Raw genomic sequence first — 12,845 nt, forward strand, 5'->3', positions numbered from 1 at the left:
TATATACAGTATATATACACTGTGTATATATATATATATATATATATATATATATATATATATATATATATATATATATATATATATATATACACACACACACACACACTGTTAATGCGTACATATTCTGAACAAGAAAGATTGAGCTGGGACCAAAGACAGAATATGTCTAGCATGTTAACTGAGCCAAAATAAACTGTAGTCAACTGTCATGGAGTCCTTATTGGCCGTCCCAGTGTTCCTCTTTCTCTCTCTTGCGCTGATGTGTGAACTGCTCCTCAGAATAGGTGATGGTGCTGCTGCTGGTGCTGGTGATGCTGCTGCTGCGTGTCAGGAAGAGGTTGCATTTTATTCTCATCGGACACCTGTAGAGTGTCTAAAGCATTTCTTTGTTCTACGTGAAGCAAGTATATTTTATTTTACGTTTCCTCCCCAATACACGGTCAGCTGCACCAAATTGAAATTAAAATTGAAGAACAACTTCAGGAAGTATTCGGTTTCTCAACATTCGCAGGTCCCCAAAACATGTCTTTGAAGTTTGTTGCTGAAAATACCGCACGGTTTATGCATTCTAGCCATTGTAACATGCCTCTATAACGCAACTGTTCCAAAACGGGCAGTTTTTCTTGTGGGAGGAGCCAACCGAGCTCTGTCAGCCAACGGCGTTTGAGCACGCTGCCGGGTGTCGTCGTACTTACCCCGTAACGTTCACTGATCTCACCTTATCAGCCCAAAACGACAACAAAATGATACCACGGCGATGGGCCTCAGATAGACCTTAGAGGCGCAAAACACATTCTGATCGCGAGTTCGCGTCGCTCCATGATTGCAGGGAAGCGCTGTGCCGCGAAATGATCATCGCGTGAGACTGCAATGGGCTAAGCTTGTTAATTATCACCTTCCTCACTGATCAAATAAAAGATGTGCGCCGCAGCCAAAGCAGGCGACGGGGTCTCAAAGCGGTTGGATCGGGTGTGAACAGAAACCGGGGCCCTCGCCCCGATGGAGTTCCCGTCCACTTTGGCTCATCTTCAAATATGAAGAAAGAAGAAGAAAGAAAGAAGAAACAGTCTTTATTCATCACACAACACACCACACTATAACACATGCTTGCACACACACACACATGCACATGCTTTTGGTGGTGGCCGGTGAAATGGCTCCTCTGCTTTTGACCCATTCTGGCTTGTCCTTCCTCCGGGGGCACAGCCAGGAGCAGTGGGCAGCATACGTGGACGTGCCCGGGGACCAGGTGATAAATGTCCATCGCTGGTCAGACGATGATGGGTGCATGTTTTTGGTGGGGGGTCCTTACTGACGTGAGGTGGAGGAAACCCCATGTGAGCACGGGGAGAACATGCAAACTCCACACAGAAAGGCTCCTATTTGGGAGACAACCCGCCGGAGCAATGAGATGACTTAAACAACATTGTGTCTGAACGCTTCACCGAATGTGTCAGTGATTACAATGTAATAATCATTAGTTATTTGACATTTCTGCAAATACCGGCGTTTTTGTTTTACATTTTCAAGACGATCGGAGGAAACCGTAACAGAAAAAAAACACGTCAGAAAAAATAAATAAATAAATAAGTCTGTGTTGCTTTAGTTCGTTTTTTTTTTTTTTTCTCCTTTTATTATACGTGTATGATGCAATGGCCTCGCTATTTAAAGCCATGTCGCGTTTCGTGCTAGCACTTCCTGGGCTCGACGGCGAGGCGGATACGGTGATGGCGTTCGGTCGTAATCGCGCCGCCCCCATCCGCGGCTATGGCTTCATCCGGGTATGTTTTTCCTCTTGGACACGCCCCGTTTCCAAAACCAGGAAGCGAGGGACGCTCCCGCGCTCGTTGAACGCGGACCCGCGAAGCGTTTGTGGACGTGACCGAGCCAAGTGTTGTCCGCTCGGCCGTCCGCAGAGTGGCTCGGCGTTAGATTTTTGTTTTTCCCCTCTGCGTCGGTACAGTGAGGAGCCGGACATGGACCTTTCCCACCTCATAAAGAAGATAGGTACGCGAGGCAACGTTGAAAAGAGAAAGAAAGAAAGAAAGAAGGGAATATATAAAAAAAAAAACAACAACTTTCGAACTGTGTTTTCAACCAGGTCATTCCCTGGTGGAGATCAGAGTCCGAGCCATGGGGAGCGTCGTCTCCAAGTTGGAGCGCTCCCTGCTCTCCGTGGCCGACCTGGTCCAGGAGAGGAGGCTGTTCGTGGTGCTGCTGGAGTGGTTCAACTTCCCCGAGGTCCCCCTGCAGGACGAGGTCCTGGGGCTGCTCGGCACGCTGTCGGAGGTGTGGTTGTGGGAGGTGGAGCGAAAGGACGAGTGTCACACGACACTCTTTGACACCCCAGTAAAAGAGAACGTACCCTATTGAACTTGATACTAATGTAAAAGTATATATTTGAGTCTTCTTAAAGTATTAACAGTAAAAGTAATCGTCGTGGCCAGTGCCCCGCTATACCATAACACAGCGTAGACCCACTCACCCCACCCCCTGCACCTCCACCCCCTGCAGATCAGTGCTTTTGCAGATCCACCAGATTTAAAGGGAAATTGGAGCCAATGTGAGCAATGTTGCAACAAAAACTGTGAATTTGGGGAGTTTTGTCAGGAGTTTTTATGACAAAACTTGCTTAATTCACATTGTATTTGTGTGTATATATATATATATACGTACATACATATATATGTATATGTTGATTTGATAATTTTTAAAAACAAAATAAACGTGAGAAATGCCACTGTATTAGAAATGGAGTGGTGTATAAAGGATAGATATTTGCGTTAAAGTGTAGTGGAGGAAAAGTCCCTGAATCTGAATATACTTCACATTTACATAAAAACAGGCAGAAACTACTTTGTGACTTTTCACCACTGTTTCATTCTGAGCACCACATTAAAACTTTTCAAATCAAAACCAGCCAACCAAAGGAAAGACGATGTCGGCGTATCCAAAAATATTAATATATCTCGCTACTTTGCTATAAATCCTCTGTAGTTTCAGAGCAGTGACCAAAAGTAGGAATCCTCTCTTGTTGAATTCATGACTGACTTGATGTCTCCAAAGCATCCCAGCGCAGCCCAGATGCTGAGAGACGTCGGGGCGGTGGAGTTCCTTACCCAGCTGTCTCCTAACGTGGAACCCAGGCTGCGTGCTGTCATCGATGGCACCCTGGACCAGCTGTTCCATTTACCAGAACGGCTCCCAGCCATCTTCTCGCATGCGCAGCGTGTTGCCACGGCAGCAGGTTCTGCAACCTAAGACAAACCTTTCTTTGTGTTTAGAGAGTTTGTGCCATCGACAATAACGACATATCAGTCATGATTTAGTTACATTTTTTCGGGGGAAGAATTTAACAAAACATCTTGAGGCAGTTGTATATTTTTATATATATATTTTGTTGTATAATGTTTTCTCCATCTTGTTGTAGTCTCTCCAGCTCCACCAGAAGAGAATTCTCCACAAATTGGTTATTTTGAGAGGAGCAGGCAAGGGCACACAGATGCCCCACCTCAGAAAATAGCAGGTATTTTTAAGCATACTCTACATAAACCCTAAAATTTTATACCGTGCTCTCTAATGTGTTATTAGAGGGCTGGGCGTCATGTCTCGCAATTTATATGACGACATGCTTCGAAATTTGGGTTGTAACGGTATGTACCACAGTTTTTTCTCTCTTCATTTAGTATGTATGAGATCAGGGGGACAGTATGAGACACTTTGACCTTATAACTGTTAATTGCCGAGTTAACCACAAGTTTATTTATTAATGAAATATGAATGACCTACAATACTGTTCCTGTAGTATTGTTTGTATTTGAACAAATTTCACATTAAACCTAAGCAGAGTATTGAAGATTATTTTTGAATGGCAGAACTACAAACTGTAAGAAACTTCTGAACACCATTCTTTAAATAAAAATGTGCAAAATGAACAATGTAAATCCGTTTCCTCCCACTGCTGGCTTTTCTTGTCATACTGAAAACTAGGCAGCGATATTTGTGTCGACGCTTTTCTTTTTCATATGATCGAGTTACTTGTGCTTCGGCGCGGTCTTGCACTTGCTGCACATTAACACATTTCATGTCATGTCTTGTGACGCATGATTTTTATCGGCAAATGCATTGTCAGGTGTTTTATGTCTTGTCCATGTTTTCCATCTTCAGTTTGTGAGGCTGTGAAGTGTCTGAAGTTTTCTACATTTCCGTGGCTGACGTTGACCACCACAGACAGGCATATACTTGCATCCAATGAAAGGTGGGGGATTAATTAATTACAATATAGATTTGTCTTCTCTTTTCTCTATATAGCTTTATAATGCACAAATATACCATATGTAACTGTCTCATTCGCGTCTATTCTTTTTTAAAACAGCTCTCTACGGAGTAACAATACAAGTGTAGTGCGGACCACTTGTGAACTTCTGCGTGATGTCATCCTGCAGGATTTTCCCGCTGAGATCTTCCTGCAAAGGCCTCGTATAGTGCAGGTATCCTTACATGAAAAGACGCTGATGAAGGTCCTCATTTAGCACAGAGCTATATGGCCAGAATAATCATATTTTCTGAAATTCTGTTAGTATTCAGAGCATTAAGTATCTGCACTTCTCAACACAAAGCTATGAATAAACAAAGAAGCGGGATACATTCATGTTTTTCATAATTTACTCACTAACACACTCTTGTAGACACATACAGATGCTAAATATGAGTCTTTGAAGGGTAAAACATGCATGTATGAAACTCAAATTTTTACCCGGTGTAATATTGCAAATGTGAACTTTTTTTACAACCTTATTATGTAGATTGGATTGGATTTTCTACTCATTGAAATTACTTTCTGTCTATTTGCTGAAAATATATGACCAATTTGCCATGGTATTCAAAACATTGTAAACAAATTGTCTCCCATTTTTTATCTTCGATTTTTAACTCTAAGGAGGATCCTCATGGGAGTCTCTGAGTCTCTGACCTCATGGGAAGAGAATTGCTAAAACACCTTATTTGACACTGCCACAAAGTGGGTCGTGGTATTCTGCCTTCTAAAATGCTGAATTTTAAAACAGTCATGCAGTACCAGAGTGGGGAAAAAATTAAAAAAGTTTTGCATACTTCCTTTTTGACTTTTTTGGATATAATTGTTGCAGTTAATCTGGGTTCAATTTATAGTCAGTAGCGACCACTATCCTCAGTGTTCCTCTGGCCTTCAAGATACCTTGCCCTTTTCATTGCTGTAATTTAGCAGGTCAAAGTCGTAATGTGGGAGTTGCAGTGGGTTCAAAGAACCAAATGGGTCCATTTAGACATTCAAGTCTTGCTGCTGTTTATAGGATTGGTTATTTGGTTTATTTTCCAGGCCCTTTATGAACTAGAAATGAACCACAGTCCCCCTGATAGGTGTAATAGGTAAAGCTGTTCCCTTTTCGGCGCTCAACTGCCACAACTGTTTTACCCTTCAATAAGACAAATCTATGTCCAAATTATCCAAACAGGAAGTTCTCAGTAAATTAAAACATGTTTATATGGCACTGAAAAGTAATTGTTGCATATCATCAAACATTAGCTTATATTTGTCACCTGTTGCAGTTTTGCAAATGCAAAGTTGTCTTCTGTCCAAATAACCAAAACCTAGTATTGGTTATTTGTTTGTCAAATTTGTTAAATTTGACATGGCTCTCTCCTGATGTTAACAGTAATTCTATCCGCTGCATGAGCTCTTCCTTTTTAGTATTATGGTGAAAATAATTTCAAAATGAAGTGCACCTCTGACCTTTTTAGGGGTTTTAATACATGGATTTTAGCAAAATGATGCGTAGTTTTGCAGCCCTATGAGAGCGGGGAGAGGTTTTTATTTAGCATGCTGTCACTCAGCGCAAGGAAATACTTATGAGAGAGTAATTTTCTTTCCTGTGTCTTTTTAACTGTTCTGACTTAGCCCTCCTGTTACTGGATAGGGCTAATTAGATAAATTAAAGGACTTTCGTTTCGAGACATGGCATCATTACCGACAGAGGGCAGGAGATTTGAACTTGGAACAAATTGCTGCTCCGATAATCCAATTCCTGGTGCCCTTTTACTTAGTTGGCCTAATGACAACTTCTCCATCACTGTCCGAGATTCAGGCTCTCTATTAAAGAGAGAGCCCCTCTTCGGAGCCCCACCACCCATTTGTATTTTTATAAACATTTTCTTGAGCCTCAACATGACCTATACATACTCAATGATGTGACACTTGTTTATTGGTGATTACTAAAATACTTCATCTCTTTAAACCGCTTGTTTTTGTTTTGTTTTTGTCTTTACATCACCGATCACAAAACCTTTTGGGGAAAGATCCTCTCATCGCTCTGATCTTGCCCTCTTGTTTCCAGAACCTTCTGTCCCTCTTGAGGCTGAGTTCAGGCGAAGGTGAGGCAGGTTTCCTCTGGCTGCAGGCTCTTGCATGCCTCCGGCAACTCTGTGTGGGGCTAAGGAGCAGACTGTGTTTTCATCAAGACCCTGGCTTCTACTCGACCAAGCAAGGTGCAATTTCTTTTCAGTTCTTTGGGCCCGAAGTGCAGTCTTCTTTTAAGGTGTTTAAGTGCCTTTTTTTTTTTTTTTTTTTTCCTTCTTCCCCTTCCCGAATGCAAACTTACTACTGTTGAATGTGATGCCCTACCGGGAGGAGCGCATGTGCTCCATCATGGTACATTTATTATATTATAATATTATTCATGGCTTATAGTGTTGAAGCACTGATTTATTTAATCAGATGAGGGGAATATCCATTGCCATATTTAAATTAGATGGTGAACCAGAACTAATGTACATTTTTATGTTTGTGTCTCAGTTCAGGGAATTGCTATCAAATATTTATTTACACACAATTCCCAAGTGAGATCTAACAATGACTTTCTTAAGCATTATCAGGGTGTCTGTAGGTCCTTTTCAAAAATCTTAAAATGTCATCCATTCACTTTGACAATTATAACATCTTGAAAGTCATTTACTAGTCTTACATTTGAATCCATGAGGTCTTAATCTCAACATTCAACAATTTTATGTATCCACATATTTATTTTTGTCAAAATTTGTCAACTTCCCGTTTCTGATGTTATAAAACGCTAAGTCTACAGCTGGGTCTAATAGGTACCTAAATCAAAGAAAATCCTCGTACTTACCTGTCTTGAGTTCTGTGGGATAAAGTAATGGTAAAGATTTATTTCAGTACCTAATTCGTTACCTTGCTTTCTGCCCTGCAAATGTATTTACCTTTATTCTTATCTGCAATACTTTATTGAATATTAGAGAGTAGTCTTAAATGTCATAAAAAGTATGTAATATACCTGCAGACACCCTGATTAGGCTTCTGAATATGTCGAACTCTGTTATCTACTCAAAGGTTTTGAGTTCTAAGAAAACTTACAAACAATATATACTTCTATATTCTAAAACTTTCATTGCCACAGCGAGGTGCTACTGATTAATTTCTCATATTGTGAGAATGTTAACAGTACTATATTTTATCTTTGCTCTGCTTTATGCTCTGGAGAATTGTGTTGCAAATTACGTGCAAAATCAGTTTTTGATTTGCATATCTTGAAGAAAGATGCCATTCTCTCTCTCTCTCTCTCTCTTTCTCCCTCTCTCTCTGTGTACTTGTTTTGTCTTGAATGTGTAGATGCAGTCTCCCAGAATTCATCACTGTCGTACTCCCAGGAGGTGCTGGGGGCACAGCGTTCTCAGGTCTCGTCCCCAGGGACGGAGTGCTCTCCTCGGCCTTCTGTATTGGGACGCACGAGCCAAAGAGCCAGGGGGGACGGCCAGGACGGAGACGTAGCCTCCAACAGGTGAATATGCATAAACGAGTTTCAGGATCCAATTTTGAACTTCTTTTTGACCATGCAATGTTATTCTGTCCATCTTATGATCAAATTATCCTTTGAATGTGGGCCTGAATGTAAATCCCTTGCATGATGGGGGACCACAACAACACATTTGACTTGTGTTGACATTACTGTGATCTTTCCAGCGGCAGCTCCCATGGAGGTGCGACAGTGGCCCAGGTGTCACCTGCCAACGTGCCCCCCTTGGAGCTGCCCGACCTTGGTGAAGAAGACATGCTGGAGCTCCAGTTGCAGCAGCTCAGTTTGGCTCAGTTCACCATTGCCGTATTGGGGTGTGCCATACCGCTTCTTAAGACGGGTACGATGTGATTTGGATGCTTTCTCGAAGTACTGTATGTGGAAAAATATTTTAATGGTTATTATGAGCATTTCACTGGTAATAATCCTCAATTGTAAATTGTGCACTTTTTGTGGCTTTGTATGGTGGTCACAGTTGCCCCGGGATTTTAATAGGGCAACCAGGATGTAGCATGAGACGTGGCAGGAGATGGTTGCACTTGTTTGTTTTTAACTGAACGGAAGGTCGAATTCCTGAATTTTCCCCGAGGATTTTTTTTATATTTTATATTTTTACCTATTTGATATTTATTCCATATTTATTTACCTTCCCCTTCATAGGTAACAGATATTCAATGTTTTTTAATTTTGCATGCGTCCCTATATGCTGTTTTTATGGTGGTGGGGTCCACCTTTCCCGACAAAAATTCACTGATCAGGGAACCATGGTGAATTTGATAAAGCAGCGAAGTGAGTTGCGGTCAGTAAACTGTTTATATGGATGAACATTCACAAACACCACCCTTGGATGGATGAAAACATCCCACCACCATCTTAGAGTGAATAAGAAGCCCCTTCAATAAAGTAATATCTTATTTTCTGGCAGAATAAAGTTAACTCACGGAACTGCAACAGGAAATGGAACATTTTGTGTCATATTTTTTGAGTTGACACTCATTTTGAGGTGGAATTGAGGTTAGCTATTGGAATTGTCCCAACCAATCCTCTTTAATCATGTGTGCCAAATTTGTTTTAGCACTCGTTCTTTGGTCCAGTTTTAGAATTTATTTTTCCTCCCTCCCTTTTTCTCCCTCTATTTTTTTCACAGAGGCTATGCATGGGTTCCGGCGTGTTCTTGAGCTGTTGTGTGACGCCGTCCTTCTGCTCGGGGACAGCGTGTCGGAGCTGGTCTGGGAGGACGGCAGCCTGGTGGGGATGGAGCTGGCAAGTGGAAACACAACTGACGACAAGCTCTTATGTAGATGAATGGAGGCACTTCAGTGGGGGGGGTGCGGCTTCCGGCCACATAGGCGTTTGGTACTCGCCTGTCAAGGAGAACTGTGGGCCGTGTTATTGAACCAAATTAATTATACAAGCTTAGAAAGATCCTTTCACGCGTACACACCCACCTTTTCTCCGTACCATCACTTCATCAAGTTACAGTAATTGTGGTTGTTTATTATGTGTGGAGTCTCCACACGTGCTCTGTGTTTAAGTAGTTCTTTTTTTTTTTTTTTAGGATGCAGGATCGTTTGTCATCTTACTTGACTAACACTAGTCTGTTTCTCTGAAGGGGGATTTATACAATTGTCAAACCCAAGCCCCATTGGCCCCTTCACTGTTTAATACATGCCCAGAGCTCCATGGGCTGAGAACTATTTTGTCATCTTTATATGGAGAGCAGCACTGTTGAGCCAGACCTAGTGGTTTTCCTACTGGGACCCATCAGCTTCCTTAACAGCAAAGCCCTGTGAAAGATATTTACTGCCCCCTGCTGGTGGCAGTTGCCCATTGTTCACATTTCCGCCCCAAGAACAAAGTAGCTGAGAATAGATTGTTCCAATTTATTCATACAGAGATGGGGTGGATCCGTATCTAGTCCCAAAATAACCCTTAAATCTGATTAGATTCAACCCCCAACCCATGGAACTAACAATTTTCTCTTGGATTCCAGCCAGTCGTGTGTGTGTGTGTGTGTGTGTGTGTGTGTGTGTGTGTGTGTGTGTGTGTGTGTGTGTGTGTGTGTGTGTGTCTCTGCGGATGTTAATATTTTTGTGTCTGTCTGTGCTTTTCTGCTGTAGAAAGAAAAACTGCAGACCTGTATGGGCCTATTAGGGGACATTCTGATCTACCACCAGAGCTGTTCAGCTGATAGTGCCCAAAGCTCCCTGGTCCACCACAGAATGGCCTACATGGGCACAGCCATATTGACCATCAGAATGCTCCAGACTGTTCTCCCACCTGAGAAGGTTTGTATTTGCTTTTGACGGAAAGTATGTTGGTGGGTTTGTGCTTGAATACTTCTACCCTTTTCCAGTCCCTCCTGGCTTTCCCTCACCTAGAATTCATTTTATATTAAATGTGTTCCAATTATTGTCCATATTCATTTTAAATTTGACAATAAGGTTTCTGATATTCATCTTTTAGGCCCATGATAATCTTCCAGACAACATGACAACAGCTGTTTTTCACCTGTGCCTGGATGCTGCTCTGGGAAACACGTTTCCCAGCTTGCAAGAGACGGCGGTGGCCTACTTGGAGCAGGTGAACCCAGACGGCCATGATCTCTACAGGAGGGTGACACGCGCCGCCCTCTGGATGGAATCCACTTGCAGCTTTCTCAAGGAGATGCAGGACGAGGTACAAGCAGCATCCTACTTCAGGCTGCCTTTCACTTTCTGTGCATTATGGACCAGTGCGTTATTTCCGAGAACCTGCTGCCAACAATGAAAACGGCATATATTGAATGCCTGTTTCTAACAAAGTGACAGCTAAACAAATATGCAGGGCTTCAGACTAACTTTTTACATTGGTGGCACTGAGATAATGTTAAAGTTGATTGTAAATCATTTTTTTCGAAGGCTTCAGCAATTGAACAGAAAATGAATATAGGTGTATAATTGTTAAGGTCAAGTATATCGCTGTATTTATGGAGTGGAGTAATGCTTGCATATTTCCAGATAGCTGGTCCTCACATAAGAATTTGTGAAGCTAGTATAATAAACCTGTTTTCTAAACCATCAAGTCCAGCACCACTGTACACATTTAAATCAATAATGGCATTCTGAACTTCAGTCGGTAATATTTTCCGAAGATTAAATAACTGCAGCGAGGTGAAACATTACTAAGACAGCCAGTTGTCAGGTAAGAGTCGGGTAATAAGATAGAACAGACAGAGGAGAAATGCTAATTCAGTGCTTGAGCAGTATTGATCAAGAGCCATGTAATATTGAATTGGTGACTCTTATTTGATTAATTGAGTGTTTAGCTGATGTATTAATAATGGTTTTGATTTTGTCCCAGAATTGCTTAGGGCTCTTAAAATCACAAGTTTACTATACCTACTTACTTGTACGTTTAATTTACATGACAATAACAGGATAAAACAGATGGAAGCTTATAAAAATGCAGAGGGATACCATGTCAATGAGGAATTATAATTAAGTGGAACCATAAATATATTTTTATATGTGTGTGTCCTGGTCACGGAGTGCTGCTCCCCTTTCCTCCAAAAGAAACCAACTAAAAACAGTTTTGAGACGGGGCATGAGTAGGGATTAAGGTTCTCACAGTCCTACTACTCTTACAGACACTGTTTAATGCTCCGGTACTTTAACAGTACTCTTGTCGGTTCTTTTTAATTTTTAATTATTATTTTTTTAAATAAGAAGAGAATTAACACTGCTTTTATGTTTTTCCGCATTATGCAGGGATAGAGGGCGATCGGGACTCAATCTGTGCTCGCCGTGCCATTGTCACTCACTCAGAGCAGAGTCTCCTTGTGCGTGTGTGAGAGCTAGGCAAAGGGAGCCGCCTCCTTTTTTTTTTTTTAGACAAATTCTTTATCCTATTGCAAGTTAAAAACGGGTTTAGCCTTAATAAATTGAAAGTACATTTTCTTAATTTCTCCAATACATTGACAGGACCGGTAACGTCGGCGCTTATCATTACTACTGCCTTAATACCGGGTTGGTCGGTACCCAACCCTGGGTGCCTTTGGTCCGTGTCCCCATATATGCTACCAATAGTTAAACATTTATTTGCATGAAGTGACTAAGTGACTAGTAAGACTTTAACAAAAAACACATTCAAATGAAGAGGCTACACAGTGGGTATGATTAACTCAGATACAAGCTCGAAGGAAACATTTATATATATATATAGCCACACCCCCACCCCTGAAGCACCTATCAGATCTGTATAGAACATAATTTGTGAGATATATTTAATTACTTGGGATATTACTGTTGAGCCAAGTGTCAGTGTGATATTTTAGGCTTGTGTAGGACAACCCATAAACAAAGGTCAATTTTAGGCACAAGGCTCCTAATATTCAAATGAGTGATTTTTAAACCTCTTAACAGCTGACATTTTCTTTCTTTCGCTCTCTGTTTTTGAGCGTCAACTATGCGACTATATTTAGTTACGTTGGTCAGATTTGAGTATCGGAGCATTATGTACGAGTACATGAGCACATTATCGGGCCCGATACTGGTATTGGTAGACCCAGTAAGCAAAAAAATATATATATTCATAAGGATCTGGGACTTAAATTTAGTAATTTAGTAAAAGTTAGCTCTTCTTTGGCTATATTTTAAGCCGTGTTCAATTTTATTATCATTTCGGCCTCCTCACGGCTTCTGTTTGCTGTTGCCTGGCACTAAAACGCTGCGAGGGGGGGGGCTGCTCTGCCGGCCACGTTCCAGTGCAAGGAATGGGGAAGGATTACAGGGCGAGCTCTCACACATACACACGCTCACACAGACATGCAAAGCACATGTGCAAGATGTAGCTAAAATCCTGCTACAGTCTGACCAAATAATTACAGAAAATACGTTTTGTTTATAATAATTGTTTAAAGGCAAATGTTGTTGAAAAATATTTTATCCATATATACGTATATCTTTTTTATCAGACCTGCTAAATTTCAGGTGCACTGGTGCGACCAATGAATATGTT

At 41.4% G+C, this 12,845-nt stretch overlaps 1 protein-coding gene across 1 annotated transcript in view; it reads left to right on the forward strand.

Annotated features, from left to right (window-relative positions):
- Positions 1–1,979: 1,979 nt before the first annotated feature.
- The window catches only part of rttn (rotatin), a gene marked incomplete at its 5' end in the record, with an annotated part of 60,888 nt that continues 50,022 nt past the window's right edge, over positions 1,980–12,845 (forward strand). The window contains 12 exons of the mRNA XM_080020392.1: positions 1,980–2,010; positions 2,105–2,292; positions 3,070–3,232; positions 3,434–3,529; positions 4,171–4,261; positions 4,379–4,493; positions 6,375–6,525; positions 7,664–7,832; positions 8,015–8,187; positions 8,995–9,110; positions 9,968–10,135; positions 10,314–10,526. Coding sequence (XP_079876518.1) covers positions 1,980–2,010; positions 2,105–2,292; positions 3,070–3,232; positions 3,434–3,529; positions 4,171–4,261; positions 4,379–4,493; positions 6,375–6,525; positions 7,664–7,832; positions 8,015–8,187; positions 8,995–9,110; positions 9,968–10,135; positions 10,314–10,526 — 1,674 coding nt within the window. The remainder of the gene's footprint in view (positions 2,011–2,104; positions 2,293–3,069; positions 3,233–3,433; positions 3,530–4,170; positions 4,262–4,378; positions 4,494–6,374; positions 6,526–7,663; positions 7,833–8,014; positions 8,188–8,994; positions 9,111–9,967; positions 10,136–10,313; positions 10,527–12,845) is intronic.

The sequence above is a fragment of the Zeus faber genome (genome assembly GCF_960531495.2).
Source record: "Zeus faber genome assembly, chromosome: 19".
NCBI lineage: Eukaryota > Metazoa > Chordata > Actinopteri > Zeiformes > Zeidae > Zeus > Zeus faber.